The sequence below is a fragment of the Sinocyclocheilus rhinocerous genome, unplaced genomic scaffold (assembly GCF_001515625.1).
Source record: "Sinocyclocheilus rhinocerous isolate Xijiao unplaced genomic scaffold, SAMN03320098_v1.1 scaffold1259, whole genome shotgun sequence".
Taxonomy (NCBI): Eukaryota; Metazoa; Chordata; class Actinopteri; order Cypriniformes; family Cyprinidae; genus Sinocyclocheilus; species Sinocyclocheilus rhinocerous.
Genome location: NW_015650717.1, coordinates 356,167 through 380,832, shown reverse-complemented (window position 1 = coordinate 380,832; position 24,666 = coordinate 356,167). Strand labels below are relative to the sequence as shown.

The 24,666-nt window shown below is 37.6% G+C and overlaps 1 protein-coding gene across 8 annotated transcripts in view; it reads right to left on the bottom strand.

Moving 5' to 3' along the window:
- LOC107712515 (tight junction protein ZO-1-like) overlaps positions 1-23,320 on the bottom strand; it is a 36,011-nt gene extending 12,691 nt beyond the window's left edge. For 3 of the 8 annotated variants that reach the window (XM_016517790.1, XM_016517793.1, XM_016517795.1), the window contains exons 1-18: positions 23,131-23,320; positions 20,726-20,828; positions 19,640-19,973; positions 17,531-17,637; positions 17,203-17,371; positions 16,011-16,155; positions 10,596-10,723; positions 10,253-10,358; positions 10,009-10,159; positions 8,218-8,326; positions 6,931-7,150; positions 6,654-6,838; positions 6,371-6,466; positions 6,211-6,293; positions 5,881-6,091; positions 5,539-5,639; positions 3,917-4,270; positions 1,843-2,073 (exon numbers count right to left, since the gene is read on the bottom strand). In XM_016517790.1, coding sequence (XP_016373276.1) covers positions 1,843-2,073; positions 3,917-4,270; positions 5,539-5,639; positions 5,881-6,091; positions 6,211-6,293; positions 6,371-6,466; positions 6,654-6,838; positions 6,931-7,150; positions 8,218-8,326; positions 10,009-10,159; positions 10,253-10,358; positions 10,596-10,723; positions 16,011-16,155; positions 17,203-17,371; positions 17,531-17,637; positions 19,640-19,973; positions 20,726-20,828; positions 23,131-23,309 — 3,012 coding nt within the window. In that variant the 5' untranslated portion in view covers positions 23,310-23,320. The remainder of the gene's footprint in view (positions 1-1,842; positions 2,074-3,916; positions 4,271-5,538; positions 5,640-5,880; positions 6,092-6,210; positions 6,294-6,370; positions 6,467-6,653; positions 6,839-6,930; positions 7,151-8,217; positions 8,327-10,008; positions 10,160-10,252; positions 10,359-10,595; positions 10,724-16,010; positions 16,156-17,202; positions 17,372-17,530; positions 17,638-19,639; positions 19,974-20,725; positions 20,829-23,130) is intronic. The other 5 variants (XM_016517791.1, XM_016517798.1, XM_016517792.1 and 2 more) reach the window with 4 other exon arrangements.
- Between the last annotated feature and the right edge of the window lie 1,346 nt (positions 23,321-24,666).

Genomic DNA, 24,666 nt, shown 5'->3' with positions numbered 1-24,666 from the left:
CAACGCCTCCTAAGACAACTTAACATAATCACAGAAGCTCTTACATAACGTCTTCATCTATGAAAAGAAACATCGGTTATGAAGACATTATGCAGGATTAGTCCAGTTGTTTTCCTTTTACATTGCTGTAAGTACTGTCTGCAGGTTAAATGAACATGCAACTACAGAAAATCCATTCTTGCAAATCAGGGAAAGGTCCGTTTGCAATTAAGTGACACGTCTACAGTGCATCTAGCGGCCGTCCGTACAGATGTGATTCAGGTCAAAGCCAAACGCTACCGTCACGGCTATCACTACAGATTAGGGCCAGGTGATACAGCTTGAATTTTTAAAAAAAATTTCCCCCCAGTCTTTTGACAGTTCACTATATGCATTTGCTCTGAGGATCCATTGTTTACATCAAACAGCACAGTACGTAATCAAGGTTTCAGTTTTTCAATAAATAAAACGAAGAATTATTTCAAGTGATTTGCACTAATAAAATAATACATAAAAAAAAAAAAATAATATGGGAGAAAATATTCCAATGAAAATTATGTTGATGCAAACAATAGCGATATACAAGAAAATAAACTATATAATATGCATAATTTTACTAAAGCATTTTAATATATTTTTAAAAATATGTATTATAAAAATGTGAAAATTTTAAGTGATGAATCACTGAATCAGTTATGAACTGACTCCTTACAGTGGATTGTTTGTATTGATTAATGGAAATGATTCAAATTTTTATAACTCGAATTCTTAAAACGTAATTACACAATTAAAACTTAATAATTGTAAATCTTTAATGTTGTTAATGATGCTATTAAAATACCTTTGTCTTAATGCTCTAATGGGTCGCAAGACAATGATGGAAAGTTTACAAAAAAGTTTTGCGGACAAAATTCAGACTTTTCTATGGAAGCCGGTTCATACTACGGAATAAAAATAGCAAAATAAAATAATAATTTGCTAAATAATTGCAAAAATAATTTTTTGCAATTCTGATTTATATCTACAGTTCAAATTATGTTTCTATAGATTCTAAAGATTACTTGCATTTGTTTTTTTTGACACCACGGTCATTGCGACTTTTTAAACTCCCAATTTGTACTTTCTCGCAATTCCAAGTTCTTGCAATTCTGAATTTATATCCCACACTTCCTCCTACAATTTTGCATTAATATCTTAAATTTCCGAGTCTAAATCTCACAATTCTGGACAATTTTTTTCTCGCAATTCTGAGAGATTAAAGTTCATCTCTCACAATTTGGACTTTTTCCTCCCAATTCTGAGTTTATATTTGAGAGACACAAACTCAGGATTGCGAAAGAAATACAAACTCACAACTGCAAGATATAAAAGCAGAATTACAGGGAAAAAAAGTGCGAATTGAGAGAAATAAACTTGCAAGAAAAAAAGTCCGTAAATATAGCGGCCAAATAAAAAGTGCAGTAAAACAGTCACAGATTCGCAAAGATGCACCATTTCAAATAGCCGTCACATTCATGACGATGCAATATATCGCCCAGCCCTACTACAGACAGAACAAGCTGAAAGAAAGTCATAAATTAGGAGCCATGCAAGAGGAAGTACAAGGCAACATGTGAGGAGACTGCACTTCTACTTATGCAACGGGTCCTCGTCCTCCTGTGGTGCATGTGTACCAGTTACACAGTCTCTGCCGTAGTGTCAGAGGAACACACGCAGCACACGCGTGGGGTGGGCGGAGCATTCATGCAGATAGTGGAGTGGGAGGAGTCAAAGAAAAGAGTGATAGACACAGGCAAGGTTGAGAAAGAGAGAGCTGGGCTGAACCGGGCCGGGAGTGGGTCCAGCTTCCGGTGGTGCTGGTACCTTTGGATCTGGGCCAGGAGGAAGCAACTGGTGGGGGTCGTGTGTTGGGGGCTGAGTGAGCTCAGGTTCGGGCTGGGGGTCGGGAACGGGGCTGTTAAGGGAGTCGGCCTGAGGGGTGCCAGACGGCTCCTCTGGGTTCGTACCCGCTAGTGGCGTGGTGGGTTGGACAGCAGGGGGCGCTGCTGCCGCTGCAGGGGGAGGGGGCGGTGAGGCCAGAGCAGCCTCTGCTTGCTGTGGAGTATGGGGCAAAGAAGTTACAGACAGCACCAGCTACAACTAGCAGCTACGACCACCAAAGCATCCTTAACCAGGTTAACTGGTAGCTACTGAAAGCTGAATAAGAGTTTGTCTGGAAAAGAATATCACCTGCTCATACAAACTTAAGTGTGGTTTTGAATAAAATTGTGTCTTTAGCTTTACAGGAAGCAGAAACTAGGTAGTGGTCCAGTCCTGTTGCATATGCAGTTTAAAATGTTATTAGGGCAGGAAATACAGGTTTACATTTCAGATAATACACCAAAGGAAGGAAAATGGTTTTTGTTGAGTTATATGGTAATTTCTACTATGCAGTACATTCTGATATATATGAAGAGTTTGGTTCCAAACCGCGATAAACGCCATTTTTAATAAAATTGAGTTTCCGCCAAAATCAGTATTGTATCTGGTCGGTATTGAAAAGTCAATTTTTAATTTTACGCAAAATGTGATATCCGCCGAGTTATTCTGTCATGTTTTCTCCCTTTCTTTCCAAACCGCGACAAACACCAGTCTCCCTTCTCTGCAGAACGCGATGTATCCGCTCAACCAATCACAGCGCACCATTCCACGCATACAATTTTATAATAAATCTTTGAAAATCAAAATCTGGATTTGAATTTGTAATGTTATTATAACCTAAAGATGCTTTGTGAAAGTTTGAAACAGAAAATAGTGGTTTTCATCTTGCCACTTTCATGGTAAAGAAAACACATTTTTACTCAAATTAATCAACATGGATTTATAGCGTTTTGGAAACAAACTCTTCACATATATATATATATATATATTTGTTATTTTATCAGATAATATATTAAACTCGAACAGACTGAAACCATATTAGTAGGAATCACCAGAAAAACTAGCAAATGTTTTGTTGTCTGGTTTTTAAATTGAACTGACAGTTATCAGAATTTATTATACATGTAAATGCACTAAATTTCAAAACTACAGGGGTTTATTTTAAGAAATATAAATGCCTTTTATTCACTAGTAACATGAAAAATATCTATTGAAATATATATATATATATATATTTGGGAATACTGGTTTAATTGGTTAACAGTTTAATTTTTCCCTGTGTCCTCCAGTTTAACTTTCATCCTGTCAGTCTTCTGTATATCTTAATAACTAACAAAGCCCTAAAGACTAGCTTTATCCCTTTAACTAATAAAAGCCAATTCCTTAATGTCATATTTCTCCAGGAAGTGACATCTGCACAAACATCAGCAAGCATTAACAACAGATTTTATATAATTTTGTGATTTTTTGTGATATTAATTGGTCTGACTTGAATCATTACATCTTGTGTGATAAAAAGAAAAATGAGTATAATGTTTAAAAACAAAATTGTAAAAAAAAAAAAATTCTACCAAGCTACCTAGCACCTTTATATAAAATAAATAATGATAGATAGATAGATAGATAGATAGATAGATAGAAAACAATAAAATAAATAAAAACCTACCAAGCTGACACCCTTACGTAAGCTAACTCTCCTCACTAAACAATGGCTAACTTTAGATTCTTATTTTCATCTTGTCAGGTTCCATCTTATATTTTCTTGCCAGTATGTGAATAGGTTATAATTAGTATTTTAATTAAGTGCCTGAGCATCGTTTATAGAAATACTACATTTTTAGATGTATAATTAAATTACATAATTAAATTACAACACAAGCATATTAATTTTTTTAAAGTTAGAGTTCAAAAAGCACTGCATAGCAGAAATGACCCACATAAACCTTTACAGAAGTTCCAATGAAGTGAAGAGTAAAAGTAACCAACACACACACATAATGGTATTCATATTATGTACCTGCTGAGGCGCTGCCATCTTAAACCCGGCCGGGTCGATGCGGTTAACTGGCTCCGGTTGCGGCACTGCATGCTGGTAGCTCGGGTACCCAGTTGCGTCCTGGATGACCGGCAGGTCCTCTCGGACAGGTTCAGACGAGCGTGTGATGGCAGGCTCGCTGGGTAGGCCCACCTCATCGTTCATGGTCTCATCCAGCTCCTGGTCGGTGTAGGCCCCGCCCTCCGTATCGGTGTCCTCGTAGTCGGAAGTGTGGCGGCTGTCGGTGCTGTACATGCTGTACTCACTGCCCGGTGCCGAGAGGTAGGAGAGGCGGTCGTCGTGGATGTCAAGGTCATCATCAGGAGCGCCATCTGCCTGCATGTGGAGAGGGGGAGAGGGGGAGGGAGGGATGGTTAGGATGAGTTTGATGACCCACAGCAGTGGAAATGAAATGATGGATGGGTGAGAGTGGAAACTAATGCATATCAAACGCTTGGTCTGTAACCGTGTAAAAGCAGAAATAGCTCTGCTTTTCTTTGCTCTTAAAAGTTAGTTTTTTCAATATAGTAAACAAAAGGAATGTTTTACATGGCTACGAACCAAATAAATGAATTAACAGAAAATAAATATTGTTTTAAGTAGAAATTGTTTTAGGGATACACAATATATTTGTTCGATATCGGTTATCAGCCGATATTAGACTTTTTGTTTATTGTATCAGATATATATCGGCTGAGAGCTATATTCAGATTTATTCAGTTTTTCCATTTTAACTATGGTTATATAATTATTATTTATTCAGTTATACAGTTTACTAATAACAGAAAGTCAAATTCTTCTGACAACTCTGCTAAACATAAATACTGATCATCAAATGCCGATAATTATAAAATTTCAAACAGCCTTGTTGATATATAGGTCAACCACTCATTACAAATGCATTTATATAGTCATTATTCATTCAGCCATTGGCGATTTTAGTGATGTCAAAATAAAAGTTCTGACACTTATTGGGCAAACAGAAAAACTCAAAAGGCAAATGCTGATAATTAAAAAAAGAAAAATGTCAGTCAATATATTTGGCATTGCTGATATAATAGTCAACCACCAATTATAATTACAGATATCAAATTATTTATTTTTTAGTGCTGTCATAATAAAAGTCCAACCAAACAAAAAACCATAGAGCCCAATGGCGATATATAAAAAATGCAAGTGGCCTTAGCAATATATTAGGTCAACCACTAATTACAATTACAGTTATGTAATTATTTTTTTATTGAGGCATTGGCAGTGTTAGTGTTGTCAAAAGAAAAGTCCTTCTTCCAACAACAAAAAGAAAAAATTAAAGGCCAATGCCCATAAATAAAATGAGAAAAAAACAAAACAAAACAAAAAAAACAAAGCATCTTTCGATATATTGGCCTTGGCAATATATAGCTCAACCACTTATTACAGGTATATAATTATTATTTATTCAATCACAGTGTAACTATAGCAAAATATTTAACCAACGACCACGACTGATCACTCAGAATCAAGTATTCCAGAGAGCAGTGTTGTGTTGACTCATAAATGGGGGGTGGGGCTCTAGACAAATAAGAAACATTTGGACATCAAGGCACAAAACTAGAGAAGCTTACCTTGCCCTCTGAGACCCAGACCAACTGGTTCTGCTGCTGCTGGGTGGTCTCTTTCAAAGCGCCATACCACCCGTCGTTCATGTTGTTTAAGTTGATGGTGGCTAAAAGGAAGTAGAGACGCAATTTACTTAACTACAAATACACCACAAGTGGTACTTGCCTTTAAAACAACTTTTATGGTACTTTTGTAGCTTGCAAAAGTTCTCATTCATTTTAAGGACTAGATTGTCCTGGACATGCTTCAAAATTGCTCCTTTTGTGTTCCATGACTAAAGAAAGTCTAACACAGTTTTGTAACAACATGAGACTAATGATATTATTTTGATGTTTGGGTCTACTCACTGGTGAAGAGGTGATGGTTGTTCTTTCTCAGTTTGAGAGCACGCTCATACAGCTTCCGTGCGCTCTTCCTGGACTCGGGACAGAGCCTGGTCCTCATGTTCTTGACACCCTGCTTGCTGTCAGGATTCAGGAACACCACGATGGGGTACCACTGAGCGTAATTCAGACGATCCACCGCATTGGGGGTGATGTCCAGCACGGCATGCTTGTCCTAGCAGCACAAACAGAATCATGAGACACCAGCTGGGTCTTTGCAGGGTCTGTGAGTCTACGCTCATGAGCTGAGCAGATGGAATGGCAGTTAACTAAATTATCCGAGTCCATACTCACTCGGTCAATGATCTGTTTAATGGTATGGAGACGGATGATTCCAGAGCTGCGCTCGTCTGTGCCTGCGTCTCTGGGTTCACTCTCTGAGGGAAGGAGAAAAAGATGTTTTATACCTTCTTAATATAAGAAAAAATGAAAAATCTCATTACGCAGAACTTACTTGCAAGTTCAAAGAGGTCAGGACCCTCTCTGGACAGTTTCTCTCTTGCAACATCCGCAATAGGCCCAAAAATGACCACCGGCCTCAAAAAACCAGCTTTTTAAGCAGGAGGAACAACAGGTTAACTAGATATCTACAAAACATTGTTCTTCAATGCAAGCCTATCAGATTATTTCCTGCAGACATCCACAGACAAACTGAAAATGATTAGCTAAGCTTCAAAAATAGATGCTCAAACCTGAAATAACCATAGCAACTAAAAGCAGGTCTACAAACAGCCTACCTTCTCGAAGCACCACTCTTTCATAAGCGGGGAACTTTGTTTGGACGGGTTGAGCAGAAAGGTCCTCTCTGCTTTTCCTCAGGTTGCGTTTGGAGCTACGGAGGCCTCTGAACCTCCAGAAATCAGCCCGATCCCCTCCTGGAGTCTTTGGGAGAGTGTATTGGACACTCGATAACTGCTCAGCCCTGCAGAGAACACAAAACAACAGCTCAAACTTCAACAACTCTACATATTAAACACATGACTCAATGCAAACTAGTACAAATGGCTTCTGTACCTATTCTTGTTGGGGATGATGCCCCGTTCCACCTCTTGGTGGTTCTTGCCGATGCGGATGGCGAGCCAAGAGCCCAGTTTGCCGTTGTAAAGGGTGTCGACCACTCTGAAGACCTCCCCCTTATTGAAGCTCAGGCCGTAGGGCGACTCCTTCTCGTACTCAAAATGGGTCCTGATGTAGAACGAGTCACCTACGTCGGACTCTACAATGCGCCGGTATACTGGGAAGCAAAGAGATTTACGGCCTTATTATTTTGCGTTTCTGATAAAAAGCTTGAAACAGTTTAAGGTGTTTTGCTGGTCTTATCTGGTTTAGTTTATCAGACTGACAAGTCTGACAAGTGTCCAAAATCCCTTTAAAACCATTAAAAACAAGATCAGTCTGACCAGCAGAAACCAGCTTGGTGGATCAGCAAATCAGGTTAGGCTGGTTTATTCTTTAGGTTGAATTTTTTTACTTTCATAATATAATGTTGTACAAGATCCTATCTCTCCCCAGAATCTCCTCGCCCTTCCACATATTACGAAGCTAAAACGGTCCAATTAAACATTTCCCTTTTTGTGTTTTCAGTCAGCTAACTTGTTAAGAAAAGCTATTTCAAGTAGCTTGAACGAGATATCAGGATAAGACGTTTGTTTTTGATCAGGTATTGACCTTAGCCTAGCATTAACTGGTTGAGGAAAGCGGTTTTGATTAGCTACAAGAAGATAGGACAATAATGCACTCGTTTTCAATCTAGCTTAACCTAGTGCTAAAAAAGCTCTTTTGATTAGCTAGAAATTACAATATATCTTTCATTTCCAATCAGGCAGTGAGATATTTCTAATACTTCTAGTTTGGCATAGCGTAAACTGGCTAAAAGCATTACAATAATGCACGAATTTTCGCACATTTAGGAATGGGGATAGGATCTTGCATCTGGACAGTCTTGAGTAAAACAATATTCAGGGAGAAACCATGAAGATTCGACTGGAAACCAGCTAGATTATGATGTTATTGGTTTAATTATCTTGTCATTGTAATCTTATTACTATGCTTGTCCTCGGATTCTACTTTCATTTTTTGCCGAATAGCTATTTAGACATTGTTGTAACAAACCCAAACTTTAAAGTCTTGGTCAAAATCAAACCCTGCCCAAAATCAAGTCACATTTTCCAGAAATGCATAAGGAAAGTACAATGGCGTGAGTTTACTTATGAACTGTGTCGAGGGACACTTCTGATGATATGTCTCAATGGTTTACGAACAGGGATTCATATTAAATTTTAAGAGGTGACATATCCTCACCATCTTTCTTTTTCTGGGCCAGGATGGTGACCTCCTCTCCTTTGGGCAGGTCCAGCAGAAATAGCACTGCCTCCTCGCGGATGATGTTTGCAAAATCCACATTGTTTACCTGGGGAGGGTTTAAAGAAAAGCCATTTAGAACAAAAACTTCTCTCTAAAGGGGTCTAACGAATGAGAGGAAAGTTTCAAGACAGGTTTGTGAAAAAGTGTGACTGTGTGGTGAGGTTTGTGAGAAAGGGAAGGTGACAAATGTTCTGAATAAAGAATAGACACGTTGGAAAAACCCAGAGAGGAAGAGAAAGAGGCTGCGTTTGGCAGAAAGAAGATGGAAACCAACGTCACTAGGGAAACCATCCTGAGAGAAGGCAAGCATCTTCACACACACTGAGGTTTAACGGCATCTAAACAGCACGAGAGGGACATTTTGGAAGTGCGAACCGCCATAAAACTAGGACTGCCATTAAAGGGCCCGTAAACAGAAGGTTATAAAAGCCTGGACACCAAATCTCCCTTCACCCACAGGCCTTTAAGAGTCCCACTCGAGTTATTCATCACAACAGCTAAACGCCACCACAAACATCTTCAGGCTCAACTGCTGAGAAACTGTAAGAGATTAAATGACTTGAGCATAAACCAAGCAGGTATCAACATCAGACAGAAATGCCCATTCTCTCACACACACACACACACACACACACACACACACACACACACCATTAGCATGAAGAACATAAAGCAACTTCCTAAGCAACATTTTTAGGCATCTCTGGGCTGCCTGACCAGAAGCCTGTTCCAAATAATGGGCAGCAAATTATGCTGCATTATTAGATACCTTGTTGGCAAAAACTGTCGAAGGGAGTGTACATTATAAATAAATGAAATTTATTAAAAATGTATCTAGAGAAAATCGAGAGATCAGCCCAGAGTTATTTTAGCTAACTAAAATGGAAACCATAAAAAATTGTTAATTGAAATAAACATTTACCAAAATAATATATAAAAAACCAAACTCTATTCAGCTAGTTTAACTTAACTAAAATAACTAAACTAAAACTGAAATAAACATTAATAAGAACTAAATAGAATTATTTAAAAAAAACTAAAACTAACAAAAATACTAAATCTTCAACTAAAATTTAAATAAAAACGAAAATATAAAAATAAACAATACTAAAATACTTAAAAAAAAATTATTTAACCAAATATTATTGTGTATTTTAATATATTTTTGTGCATATTACAAAAATGTATATTATTATAAAGACTAGTTATTATAAAAATAGTTCCAGAATTCTATTTATTTTAAGCATTAAAGAAAAAAACTAGTAAGGAGACGTAAATCAAACTAAACAGCTCCAAGTTGAATCAATGCAACATCTGAAACGAAAAAATATTTTTAATCGGTAAACAGACAACATAACCACTGAACTACACATCCCATGAAGCACTGCAAATCGAATCAGAAATCAATCAAATCAGAAACAGAAGCTCAAAATTATACTACTGACCATGAATCCAAAATATTCATTTATATACTAATACATAAGCTATTTAAGAGTGAAACTGCAATAATTCATGGGAGTATGTGGTCACTGTTGAGTTCTTTTGCCAGAGCTCTCGCTTCCACAGTAACACTGACTGCTCTGATTGGTGGATTGCTAGCAACCTGATGAATTCATCGCTGTCAAAGTGCCCTTTATATGTAGCTGCCTATATAAACAGCTTTTAGACAGAAGTTGCATTAATTAATCAGTGAAGTGGTTACAGTGAATCAAAACATGGTCGTCTCACCCTGAGAATCTGGTCTCCCTCCTCCAGGCCCTCTTTAGCAGCAGGACTGTCCTCCAAAACTCCCGCCACAAATATCCCAACGTCATTCCCGCCAGCGAGTCTCAACCCCACGCTCTCGCCCTTCTTAAACTTCACCAGCTTCATGCTCGGCCTGAGGGTGGACACACAAACATAAGGACATCTAGGACATTTCATTCTCAATCTCTCTAAAACATTGAGTTTGGGGAAAGTTAGTGAGGCGCACCGTAAGATGCTGTCATCGTGCGTGACGCTGGGCACTGGGGCGTCTGCCGGACTAACAGGCAGGTCCACGTCAGGCTGGCCAGGTTGAGCGTACACAGGCTTGGGCTCTGAGGAGATCAAAGCACATTGAGTATTTCAGTAAAGTACACGCGCACACACAAAAATGTCACCACAGGAGCATGTCGCGCTCTGGGAGGTCACAGAGACGCCCAGCAGGACGGAGCAGGTGTGAAGACACTGTCACAACTGACAAACTCCCGCTGCTCGTCACCGCCTGAGCACAAACCCAGGCTGAGATTAATGTATGTTCGATCACAGTGTGTTCGTGTGTAGTGACCTCTGACCTGGCAGAGGGGGGAGCTGTTTCTCTTCTCTGGCTGCCGTCTGCTCTTTCGGCATCTCCTCCACCATCTTAGCAGGTACGGGAAGCGGCCCAGCCTTTGAGACCCTGTCTTCATCATTGCTTCGGTGACTGTGGGTGAAGAAAAAGGACAACACAAAGCAAAGCTGTTAGAATCACACACATTAAACATTGGTCTTGTTATGATTTACTGTAGTAAATCTGTGAACGAATCGGTCTTTGAATGATTTGGTCAAACCGATTTGCAATGCATTTTAAATCAGTGGATTGTGTGTGAGAAGTTTGTTTGGAAGTAAAACATTCAGGGTAGTGATATGTTTGAAACATAAGCAACGCAAAACTTGGACGAATCAATTCTTAGAATGATTATTCAACTTAACAGTCATAAAAGTCTCTAAGACAATTAGGATCATGACAGCATTAAACTCAAACATATATATTATTTAAATTATATACTTCTAAAGAACACAAATTTGCATAACTTATGACAATAATATTGACTTTTTCCCTTTTGAATGAATCAATTTTGAATGATAATCGATGAATCAGTCTTTTGAAAAAGTAATTGTAACAGTCTGGATGAACCAAACTGCTAACATGATTTTCCAAATTGATGTCACTAACGCTTATGCATTGTACAAAACAACTTAAATTATCATAACCAGTAACACTGTTAAAGTCGTATTTAACTAAATACTTATTTTCTCACAAAAACAGATATAGACACTACTGGAAAACTTGTGACTGGTAACAGAAACAAACCAGTGAATGAGCGTTTTTTGTCTTTTGGCTCACTGAACAACCGATTGACAACCGAAAAAAAAACTATTTTTTAACCGATTGATTTGAAACAAACAGCATAAAATGTGCTCAAATGAATCAGGCATATCGAATATACGTTGAAAATGAAAACATTTCCTCCTAAGGCCAGAAACATTCTCAACACAAGTACCCAAACGCAGATGTGAACGCTTGGTGAACGAAAAATGTGGCTTGGTTACTTAATACGCGACCTTGCATTATTTTGGCGGTAACAAACCCAAGTACTCTAGGGGGCGATAGAGTCACGATCATTATCTGTGCTATTAAACCAGAGTCAAATTTAACTAGCTCCACGAGATTTTCAATATGTTGCTCTCGTCATGACAGTAGTCAACCTGGAAGAGAAAACTGACGTTTTACGCGAATGTCCGTTATAGTGTCCCTTGTGGCGACGCTGAGAATGCAATGAGAGAAACAAAGCTTTTCAAAACTTTGAATCAGTTGCACCAAATGCTTATAAAAATGATTCACTGTCTTCAAAGGTGACACCTGCTGGTCAGAATGGTGTAAATACAACAAATCACCCACTAGCAGCGAACCACCAAAATTTGAGTTATGACATAACGAAGCCTCATTTACTAAAATAATGTGACTTTGACAGTTTGCAACATGCTTCGAAACGTTAATGAAAAACAAATTATTTGCAAAGGTTTCGAAACTTCACAAAGCAGTGTTTCGAAAGCGCCCATCGTTAATTCACGTACTTGGAAGAGTATGTTTCAGGCCGTAAGTGAAAGTACAATCAATAATACACCTATATACAGGACACTAAAAAATATACGGTACAGTCCGGAATGAAATGAGCTTTTGTGCTGTTCGGTTAAAGCTTTTGATGATTAATGCATGCTCTGCTCTCAGCAGGACAACCAAAAACAACACTGCTTTTTCCACACTATCAAGCCTAAGCACACAACCCATAAAACACTGTTTACACTGAAAGACAAATGGCAGATGAGAGCGAGGTAGATGGGGAGAGAGGGAGGACGTTGTGTGGCTAGGGCAGCTAGGTAGTCTTGAAGGTCACAGCTGTGCTTTGCAGCTCCTTTGTTGGACTATATTTAGCGCAGCCCATCTGATCTGAAGTAATGGAGGAGACAGAGAGAGAGAGAGAAAGACGGGAAGCGAAAAGGACTCCAGGTGCACTACTGCCATTGAGGCATCCAAAAATCGGCACGTGGCCAAAGATGACAGGTCTGGCCCATGACCTTTATTGTTACAGTAAACAACAGTGGCTGACATCCACGGACTGCAGAAACGGTCCATCTCTGCAGGGCCGGGCCGCCACATGTGGTCCTGTTTTATTCATGACAATGACGAATATCTTTTCCAGCAATTACGGTGTGGCTCAATAAAAAGCCTTGGCTGATGACATTGAGGATAAGTGTGTGGCATAACGCACTATACCTCAAAGCATTAAAACCATCACTGTCCGCTCAAGGGTCTTTACGGATCCTATGATCCATAAAACCGACTATGAGAGAAAAATAGTCATTGCTGAGGAGGGCAGCACTATTTCAAAGAACTATTACATTCTGGTACGGGAATGTGAAGAGCTTTTTGATCTACAATAAGTTGTGTAATTCAGAAACTCCCCAACTGGTTTTGCATCAGGACCCAAATTTTACATTGGAATTTAGTGCCGACCAAACAGTGCCGATTTTTAATTTCATACAAAACTAAAAAAAAAGGGCCCATTAAAATGTATAAATATTACTGGTTTTGAGAGTGAGAGCATGCTCATGTTGGCATCTGCCTAATTTAGTTTGCGTCCAAGTGCCCAATGAATTTGTGCCAAAACATTGGTTTGACTGGATGTTGTATAGACATTTTCTTCTCTCTTTCAGGAGTTGATCCTACTTATTTTGCAATGCACCGGTTTCAAAACACTGGTGTGATTCTCTAGTTTTCAAATGAAAGAGAAAAGGGAGGGAAGAACTTGGCAGGACATCTTAAAACACACAGTCTTTCTCCTTAGTTAACAGATTGACAATCCGGAACCAGGCTGGTAAAATCAACTTCGAAACAGCAAGCAGAAAAATGTTGGATCTCGCTCTTTCACTCTTACAAGGTTAAAACAAAGTGGAGGTGTACAATACTTCTCAATGGCAGTTGTTCAGCAAATGCCATGTGACTAATCACTCTGAAAATCAGCACCATAAGAACGCCAACAGACCCAACTTTGTGACATGGGAGGTAGCAGACAGGCAAAAATATTAATCTATTTTGATGTATATGCAGGTATTTTCTCTTATGTTCTCAGTGTGACAGGAAATTTTGCTGCATGTTCTCAAACATCCCATCTACCAGGGAATGTTCTAAAAACGTTCTAGCAAGGTTTTCTCAAAGTTGAACAAACGTCTTCCAGTAACATTAATAGAATGTTTGTTAAAACTTTTTAGAACATATTTTGTTAGCACAGTGCCATACCCATTCTGGCACCATTTCATGTTTCCACCTAAGAAAAATTGGATTGGGGACATAAAAATTGGCTCCTCAAAAGGTTCCAGTCCATTAAACCCATTGGTTCCTAAACCAGGAATTCAGTGATGACATCCATACCACAAAAAAGTTTTCAAATCACAATCTAGCTGGATTGATGGGCAAAAAGGCAGCTGCCTAAGCTTTCAGGAAGCAGCCTCTGCCTACACAGATTCCAATTTTTTGTGACTCTTCGCACACGGGGCAGGTGGTGCTTCAATCCTATTGGACGGCTTTCAAGGATGGTTGGCTGAGCAGATGTGCCAGTATTACCGAGAACTCTCTGAGGCAGAGGAACTACTACAAACGATGTTAAAAGCAGCATGTTTCCGCCTGCACTGCCAAACTGACAGCAGCAGACCTTTATGTGTGTGTGTGTGTGTGTGTACGTTTTTTCGACAGACACCCCTATTTCAGTTTTCACTCAGCAGAAAAGAGGTAACACACACCTGAGACCAGTTCTTTGAATTTGCATGAGAAATGAGAATGAAGGGATATGTTTGATGTCACAGATGCATGCTGGGATTGGGCATACAAACCAATGAATTTCCTGCACCCAAGTTGGTTTGTTGGGCTTCAGCCAGAGGTGAGAGATGTTGGGATGATGAAATGAACACGTCAAGTAGTTCAGGTAAAACAAAAACACCATTTCAGCACACTACACACACATTGGGTTACACAACTTTGAGAAGCGCTCACGTCACATGCTTAAGTGCAAAGCTCACAAAAGCATTAGTTCGTTCGAGACGCTGCGTTAACCGGACCCAAACACTTACACTGGCCGTGTTCTCTGAGCCGTCGGCCCTGCGGCCCTGATTCAAAACAAGAATCAGAAGAAACTTCATGAACACTCACACACCTGAGGATCTGCAAACATGTGTGTGGTCAAATCTGGCTTGTGGCAAGTGTGTAATTTCTTCATCTAAAACATTTGCTTAGATGCAATTGTTCGATAACAGTAAGTAACCCTAAAGCTGACTATTGATAGTTTTCACGTGACGTCACACCCTTATAGGAACGCTCACCTGGCGGGCAAAACGAAGCTTTGCTCCACTGACCACCAGTTATTTTTACGCTGATTGCATTAAGTAGTAAAGTAGTAAAACGCAGATATTAAAAGGCGAGATTCAGTAAACACCTTATTGATGATGTATATTTTGTACAGGCAAGCAGATGAACCCAGAATATAAATGTGAATATGAATACACAATGTGCAAAATTTCACATTAAATTGTTTCCCATAGAAAACCATTACAAGGAAAACACTGAACCATTAAGCGGATTGCGTTCATATTCCGGCCTCATCTGCTTGCCTATGTAAACTGTGCATCATTAAAATGGTGATTACTGAATTTGATCTTTTAATATTACAGTTTTAAATATATTAAGGCACTTTAAGTGTTTTTACAATGTTTTGTCACACTGTTTAATGATCGAAATATTGCCGCGGGTGCTTAAAGGCACACTATGTAATTTTCGCCGCTAGAGGGCGTATATTCAAAATAAACAAATAGACAAAGGCGTAGTTTGATGATGTCGTGACTGAGTGTGGAATTATGGGAGTTGTGGTCTTCATCTTCTTTGTTCCAGAGAGTTTAGTCTCTTCGTAAATCAACCTACAAATCACCTACTGATGCTTCCATGTATTTTACCGCCGAAAAAATTACACACTTCATCTTTAAATGTACAGTTTCATTTAGGAGATGAAATTTCTCCCATCCTCTACCGCTGTCACACCCCGGTTTATCTATCTAGGACATTTCCAATTTACAGGAGCATTTTGTCAAGCGCTGCAGTACCGTCTGACAGAGGCTTCTCTCATATGCCTGTCACAAAGCTGTTCTCATATCAGCGGTGAGCAAGCCTGCAACTCCAGCTCCAAAAGCTGAAATACAACTCAATCTGTTGAATATTATAAAGACAGGAGGACCTAAAAATTGAGGGGGGAAAACCTCAAAAACAGACTATTTGGAGATTATTTGGCTACAAAAAGTGGTACGTTTGTGTCACATGAATCAGACCTCTGATTTCATTTTTACTAAAATATCTTGTGTGGCAGCAACCAAAGAAACTGAGGAAAACAGAAAGGCTATCTGACCTGCCGTTGCTGATCTGTGGCGGAGAGTGTCTGGAGTGGTCCGAGGGCTCGGAGCGGCGGTCCGGAGAACGAGAGCGGCTGCTCCTCTTCCGGTCGTGGGATCGGTTGGAATGATCGGAGGCCACAGAGTGGATGTCTGAAATATCTAACAAAAAGATCAAATGATTTCACACCATTACAGGTGTTCTGTAGAATTCAGAATTCTAAGTGAACCTGAAGTATTACTATTGGAATTTCATATTCTTCCCTAAAAGATCCAAATGGAATAAAAGAAGAATACACTCAGAATTAGATAAATTTGTATATTTATTTAATGATACATTTATTTTTATTTTTATGTAAAAAGTTTTAATGTTAATTTGGTGATTTCAAATATCAACATTGGCTACCAGAAATCACTTACTCTGCCTTTAATGGTTTTTTATCTAATAAGTTTTAATGTTGTTGTGTGCTCTGGTCATTATTATTATTGTTATTTAATTTTTTATATTTAATTAGTTAATGTACAGTAGTTTATTAATAGTTCATTTTAGTACTTGAACTTAACCTTTAGCATTTTTAAAAGTTTGTTCAAGTTTTCTCATATTTATAATTTATTTTATTTTAGCTTTATTTTTAATGATTGTTACAAGTTTCAATTTTAGTTAACAGGAACAACATCGCTTAAAACAAAATAAAAATAATTGTATGGTAAGAAAAAAAAAATACACATTTGTTACAAAAAAATGTAAATAAAATTTAAATAATATAAAAATATAAAAACAAAAACACTAATTGTATAGAAATAATACTACAATAACACTGGTTTTAAATATAAATTGTGTTTCCAACAATTTTCCCAGAGGTTTATGCTTTAAAAAAAAAAAAACTTATTTTTTATATATATTCAATGAGAAAAAAATAATGCCACACAATTAGCTTGCTTTTTAAGGTACTGATAAAAACTAATTTAAATCCAAATGCATAAACAGATATTCTAAAAAAATTAAATATATAAATATAAAGGAAAAAAAACACAAATGAATTTCAGTTTACTAAGTAGAACCGATCAACTGCTTCGTGAATGAAAGTAACAGCATACTAACTGTAAAACTGTGTTTTCCACTAAATATTTAAAAACACCACTTGAAGGTATAATTGAACAGAACGAATCAAATCCATTTTGATGTGTGCTGTACAGAGACTCTCTCACCATCTCTGTCAGAGGCATTAGCTGACGGTATGCTGTCATCCAGGTCTGGGATATTGAGCAGGGTCGATCTCTCGTCTCTCTGCACCACCATCTTCAGCTTGCCCTTTGACCTCTCGATCAGCTTCTTAGCATCGATCAGGGACAGATTCTCAGTCACCGTGCCATTAATCTAGATGACGAGTAAACAAAAGAAAAGATGTCAACATCATACATCTCCATTAGCAAAAGTCTGCATTCGTCACATCACTAAATATGTCACTTCACACACTCTCTTCTCTACTCTCCTTCCATCTGTTTCCCCTCCCCTACAGGTGCTCATTTCTCTTACCTTGAGCACTACGTCTCCCTCCTGTATGTTTCCGTCTCGGGCTGCCAGGCTCTCGGGGGAAATGTCCTTTACGAAGATGTGGCTGGCCAGGCGAAGCCCGTATTCTGCTTACAGAGTAAAACGCAGAATCACATACACAATGTTAGCATATGTTAGCTATAAGGACAGCAAAATGTCATTGGGCCTACATGTTAAACGCCAGCTATATGTTCTGACTGGACGTGATTATGTTGTTTTGTGCAGCATTTTCACTGTCATTTTGGACAAACCAGCAGGAAACTTGTCACGTCATGTTGAGGCCTGTTCACATCAAGGACGTTGATTATAACAATAAATCATTGCAATTCTATGAGAATAGCAAAGTTCAAAGCACAAGTCTGAGAGTACTAATGAAAAATTAGTTTGCACTTTTCAAAATTTCTTTTAATATGCACTTTTCTAAATTAAAACAAATATTTTGATCATTTTTTTTGTGATTATTCAAATCAAATTTTAATTCAACTCATATAAATTATATCTATCAGACTTGATATTATTTGTATTGAAAACATTCATATTAAATTTGAAAAGTGTGAACTTAAAAGCATCACAGATTTTATTAATTTATAGTGCTGTTAAACGATTATTTGCAATTCATCACATCCAAAATAAAAGTTTTTATTTACATAATATATCTGTGTGTACTGTGTATATTTATTATGCATATATAAATACACACACATACAGTATATATTTTGAAAATATTTACATGTATATATTTATATTCATATAGTTTATTATATATAAATATATTTAATATATAAACGTAACATATTTTTCTTAAATATATATATATATATACACATAATACATATACACAGTACACACACATATACTATGTGAACAAAAACTTTTATTTTGGATGTGATTAATCGCGATTAATCATTTGACAGCACTATTAATTTATCTAATTTATATTAAAAACTTTGGTATTCAATTTGAAAAATGCAAATTAGAAGCGTTTTCGCTAATGGCCTCAGACTTTTGAAATCAATGTACATTGAATTTATTTTCAAAAATATTTGAAATTTACTAATTTTATACATCATATGAAATACTTTCTTTCACAGAATGTTCCAATTACTCAAAAAATGTAATCAGTTGATTATATAACATATGTATTTGAAGAGTTTATTTGCAAAAACAGATAATTCCGTTTTCATTAATTTTCTTAAATTTGAGTTATTATTATTTAATCAAAACAACCCAATTGCAGTTTGATTGATATTAATTAGAATTCAGGACAAACAAAACATGATTTTTGACCATTTTTAAATGTTCTGTTTTTGCAAATGAACTCTTCATTTATTTTTAAGTATAATTAATTTGAAATTATCTAAAAACTGGTCTTATTTATTTATTTACTTAAAAGTGTAAATTAAAAAAATTTTCAGTGGTGGTGACTTTTATTTATTAATCTACTATAATCATATATTTTTTATTGTAATTTTTCAAATTAACTTCTCACTTAAATATATCAGACTTATTTATGTATATTTCGAAAATATTCAAATTAGATTAAAAAGTGCTAATTAAAATCATTTTTAGACTTTTCAGTCTCTGACTTTTATTTATTTACTGATTGATTGATATGGGATTATGTTGTTTCATGCAGCATTTTCACTTTCACAGTGGGCAGACCAGCTGGAAACTTGTTGCGTCATAAGGGCTGTTCACACCAAGGGCGATAATTATAACAATAAAGTTGTAGTGTGGTCCATCCTACAACTATAACAATAGCGACAGATATCGATGCCACGATATCGTTGGCATCATTTCCAAAACAATTTTTTCCAGCTGATGAACGACGAAAACGTTGAGAGCCAATCAGAATCCACCCAACTTTAAAGAGCTTGAGCATTTAAAGCGTCAGGTGATACAATAGTTTATAATAACCAGAACATTATCATCAGTTGGTGTGGATGCTAATATTAGTTATTGCTATAGTTACCATTGTTGGTGAGAATGAGCCTTTAGTGATGTGAAACTGCTTGGAAACAACAGTGTTATAATTGGTAAGACAAAGTGATTGGGCGACACCGGTTGGCAGGGTCGAAGCGCCATGTTCACCTTCATTCTTGCGGGACTTGATGAGGGTGACCTTGGCTGGGCGTGGGGGGAGGTTGGAGGACACAGAGTGGCGGTCCGAGCGTGGGGACAGACTCCTCTCTCTGGAGCCGCTGCGCTCTCTGTCTCGGTCCCTCCTCCCGCCCAGCCGGTCGCCCCTGCCACTCCTCCGGCCCGTGGCTCCGCCCCCGCTGTAGGCGCTCGGCCCGCTCCGTGCGCTCCGGGACTCGTAGATCTCGTCTTCGTAGCTGTCGTCGTCCTCGTCATGCTCCGACATGGTCTCGCGTTCACCCGGGCGTCCCATGGGGACCTGCACCTTCCTCTTTCTCCTGATGGTCTGGATAGAGCGAGAAACAGATGTGATTATTCGCAACAATCTAAATTTTTGGGCACTTTTTTTTTTTATCTCTAATGTGTCTCTAAAACATTCTCTTATGCATTTTAGTGCAAAATAAATAAGTAAAAGTAGGTCTTTTAATTTGCACTTATCTAATTCAACACAAATATATATATATATATTTTTTTTGCATTTTTGTATTTTATAAAATTTAACTTAAATTTTAAACAAAATGACAAATGAAACAAAAAATTTGACATTTTTCATCTCCAATTTGTCTCTAAATCAATTCCCTTATGGATTTTAGTAATAAATAAATAAATAAAAGTGGGTCTTTTAATTTACACTTTAATTATATACTAATGTAACAATGTATAAATAAATAAGTGTAAGTCGCTTTGGATAAAAGTGTCTGCTAAATGACTAAATGTAAATGTGAATGAATGAATGAATGAATGAATCTGAGACCACTAGTCTCTCTAGTCTTCACTCTGCACTTTCCTTATTTAACACAAATGTTTAAAGAAAAGTACAAATTATATAAATAACTAAAACCTCAGAGGCAAATTTGAAAATCTCTCTCTCTCTCTCTCTATATATATATATATATATTTCCATTTAATGTAAATGACCTTGTATGTTATTATGCAGTCCTATGCTAATTTGACACGGCAAAATTACTTTCACATGATGAATCTGTGGCTTAATGCAAGAAGCTAGAGTAAAAGAATAAATGAAAAGGGCCTACATACTATTTTTGCATTCTTCCCACTTTTCCGAAGTTGCTGCACTGCATACGCATGTTCCACGTTATCCATGGAGACGGCGTTGACCATCACCACTCTGTCATTCTCCCTGCCGGGGACAAAGACAGCAGAAAGCAGTAAGCAAAAGTGCCACTCCAACTGATCTCAGCGCAAGATGGAGCAAAGCTTGATCAGCAGCCCTGTGCGCTCATGCGTTTACATGGTAAGAAACTCCATAAGGGTGAAGAGCAGTTTTCAGCTTATTTAATAAAAAAAAAGAAGAAGATATATTATATAAGAAGATGATATATTATATAATCAAATGATTACAATTTCTGGCATAATTAGAGCATTCTGGGAAATAAATAAATTAATGTAATAAATAATGCTGTCAAACAATTAATAGCGAATAAACGCATCCAAAATAAAAGTTTTTATTTACATAATACATCTGTGTGCACTGTGCATATTTATTATGTATATATAAATACACACACATACAGTATATATTTTGAAAATATTTACATGTATATATGTATATTCACATAATTTATATTATATATAAATATATTAAATATATAAACGTAACATATATTTTTTAAATATATACATGCATGTGTGTGTATTTATATATACATAATAAATATACACAGTTCGCACTCATATACTACGTAAACAAAAACTTTTATTTTAGATGCTTCTTTTTGTTAACAACCGCAGATTTATAAATGATTCTCATTAAGAATTTGGGAATATGTTTGTTGCACGTATCACACTGCCACATCCATGCCTTGTAAAAATTCATAAAAATGTTACTGAGCAACTGACGAGTAACAGCACAGAATTTCCTCGCGAGCTCATGCAGTGCTGTTTGAATACATTCAATTTGTGCGTGTATTAGAAAACATAACATTCTGCAGTTTATTTACTAATTGTATGAGGCCATTTCGCGATTTCAATCATCATACAGTAACCACCCCTTCCTCTTCTCATCCGAGAGATGAGATGCAGCACTAGGGCTGGGTACTTCGATACTTTTTGTATGTATTTTTAAATGCCTCAATACCATCGAGTATCGAAAAACGTCTCGTCGTTCGGTACCAAATTTCGATACCTAAGGGGTTAATCTCATCAGTGTCAGTAAGCCAATAAGCCAGCAGCACTAGCTGGTGTGTTCGACTAGAAGAGGTGCGGCGCAGATCGATCATCTGCGAGAGCGATTCGAAAGCGCACGGAGCAGTCTGCTCTCTTTAGCTCTCTTGGTACTGTAATACACCGATCGGTCTTGCACAGTCGGTCCGCGTCAAGTCGAACACACCTACTAGTTTACACCGGTTACACTCAGAGATGTGGCGCACACGTGAGGCTGTAGTGTGAATGCGTCCCAGCCCCCTTAGATGTAAGGCTACATTTACACTGGTGCGTTTATGTTTTAAAATTAAAACGATCCTCGTCATACTGGCGTTTCCACTGCGTTTCAAGCCGGCTTTCCACTATCGCCGACAAACGACAGACATTCATTTCCAATTGAGAGTAGCGCGGGAGCTGTGTGGAGTTCTGATCATATGCAGATGTCCGTTCATACTACACGACCGAAAGCGCGTGTTATGTGACCATTCATGCAAACTGTAGCATCATGCTACATCGAACACGCACTAGTGTAAATGTAGCTAACAGATGTGTAAACTGAAGACTATTTGAGCTTTATTGAAACTATATAAACTATATGATTTGTGTTGGTTACATTTTGTTCCTTTGTGCAGTGGCTCAGGAGATGAGTCTTTGAGTTTGTATAAACATCAACAAGCTGAAAAATAAAACCAAAGTTTTTTTTTTAGATAATGTAATCTTGTTAAAATTTATTTCATAAAATTGGTATCAAAAAAAGTATCGTTCAGGAACCGGTATCGAAGTCAAGGTATCGTTATCGGTATCGATATCGAAAATCTTTGAATGATGCCCAGCCCTATGCAGCACTAAACAGTCTCTTGCTTTCGGTGCTTGTAATGATTTTTGCGTCTTTCTCATACCGTTTTAAATGCTTCCACACTGCCGACATGTTTGCTGCATTAGTGCACGCCTCTATTTGATCGTGTCACGTCATTGTTCAGTACACTTTATTCAGTCTTTTTGCTTATTCTGCCGAACACAGAAAGAGCTTTTTTGCTATTTTCGGCCGAATAATTTCGGTTGCCGAACATTCGGTGCATCCCTAGAAATAACCCATAACACCTATGAGGGTAATTCATAAAAATTATGTTTTAATACAAACTACTCTTTCAGCAATCATGATATTAACATTGAATTTCATTCGATTTGATCAAAATGTATCAAATTCAACTCAAATTCAGGAGTTCAACTGGAACTGAACTGGCATTCTCATGGTAAAGAGGGTCAGAGATGAGTCTTACTGCAGCAGGCCCTCGGCTGGGCCTCCCTTCAGCACATCAGATATGACGATGGACGTCTCCCCGCTCTGAAAGTGAGGGTTATCCCTCCCGCCTGAGATAGCGATCCCGAAACCAAACCCCGGAGCCTGTGAGACACACAACGACAAGTTAACAAACAGACGAGGGGGAAACCAAAACATTCAAAACAGCCGGGAAGAGCTGGAGAGAGACAGAATGAAAAGATAAGATGGGAGATATGGGACGAGAAGAGGAGGAAGATAAATGAGGGGATGTGATGGTCAGAGAGATACAGAGAGAGGGCAGAGAAGGGCGGAGAGATAGAAAGATCCTATCACAGATATAAAGAAGAGAAAAACAATACGGACCTCAAGTCTGCAACAGTACTTAAACGAATCACTTAAACAATTTTAACAGTGACAGCTAACAGGTAATGTCAATTATTAGGTATTATAAAGTAATGTGTTGCTTTTTGAAATAACACCATGATAACACGTTGTCCTAACTACACGCGACGCGACAAGATTACAGCGACAAGCAATTTGGGTGTCCACACTAGACGTGACGCGACAGAATCAATCAAATATCGCAGCCAATCAAAAGCGTGTGTGGGCGGGCTCTCTCTGGTAGTGCATTGCGCTCGCAACAAAATTTATAATCTAATTCATAAACCTTTTTAACATCATTAAATGTACATACTGAGTGACTGACGCTTGTTGGTTCACATTGAGGTCACAGTTTTAACGTACATGTTTGCATTAATTTATTTTCAAGATCTGAGGTAAACTATCTGTTGTTGCTTTCAGTATGGCTATAAAGTAAAACTTTAACGTAGATAACTGATATAATGCACATCCCAGGTTTGTGGGATCACAGAACTCGCTCCTCCACTGTGAATAAATCGCCATCCGAATCCATGAGTTTTATCACTGAGGTGATACGTAAATTTATTTTTACAGACGTCCATATGAGAAACAATTACCGTCCGAATTGGGCTTTAGAATGCTATATTTTACTGTCATGATGAGTGAATATTGTAGAAAAATTCCACACTAAATAGTGACTAAACACGACCCATTAATGCATGTTAACCAGGAGTCACTCTCATTTATAATCTGATAAAATCAACATGCATCTACACTAAAGAGCGGCTATGTGGTGGTTTTGGCTACATTACTTTTTAGCGCACTGCCTGCTATGGAAGCCCATTTCTGCCACAAAATAAAAAATAAAACAAGGTAATTGCGACTTTTTATCTCGCAATTCTGACTTTATAACACGCAACTGCAAGTTATAAAGTCAAAATTGCGAGTTATAAAGTCAGAATTGCGAGATATAAACTCACAATTTCGAGAAAAAAAGTCAGAGTTGCGCATATAAAGTTGCAATTCTGAGTTTACTTCTCGCAATTGCGAGTTTATATCTCGCAATTATGACTTTTTTTCTCAGAATTGCGTTATAAAGTCAGAATTGCAAGATATGAACTCGCAATTCTGAGAAAAAAAAAGTCAGAATTGTGAGATAAAAAGTCGCAATTAC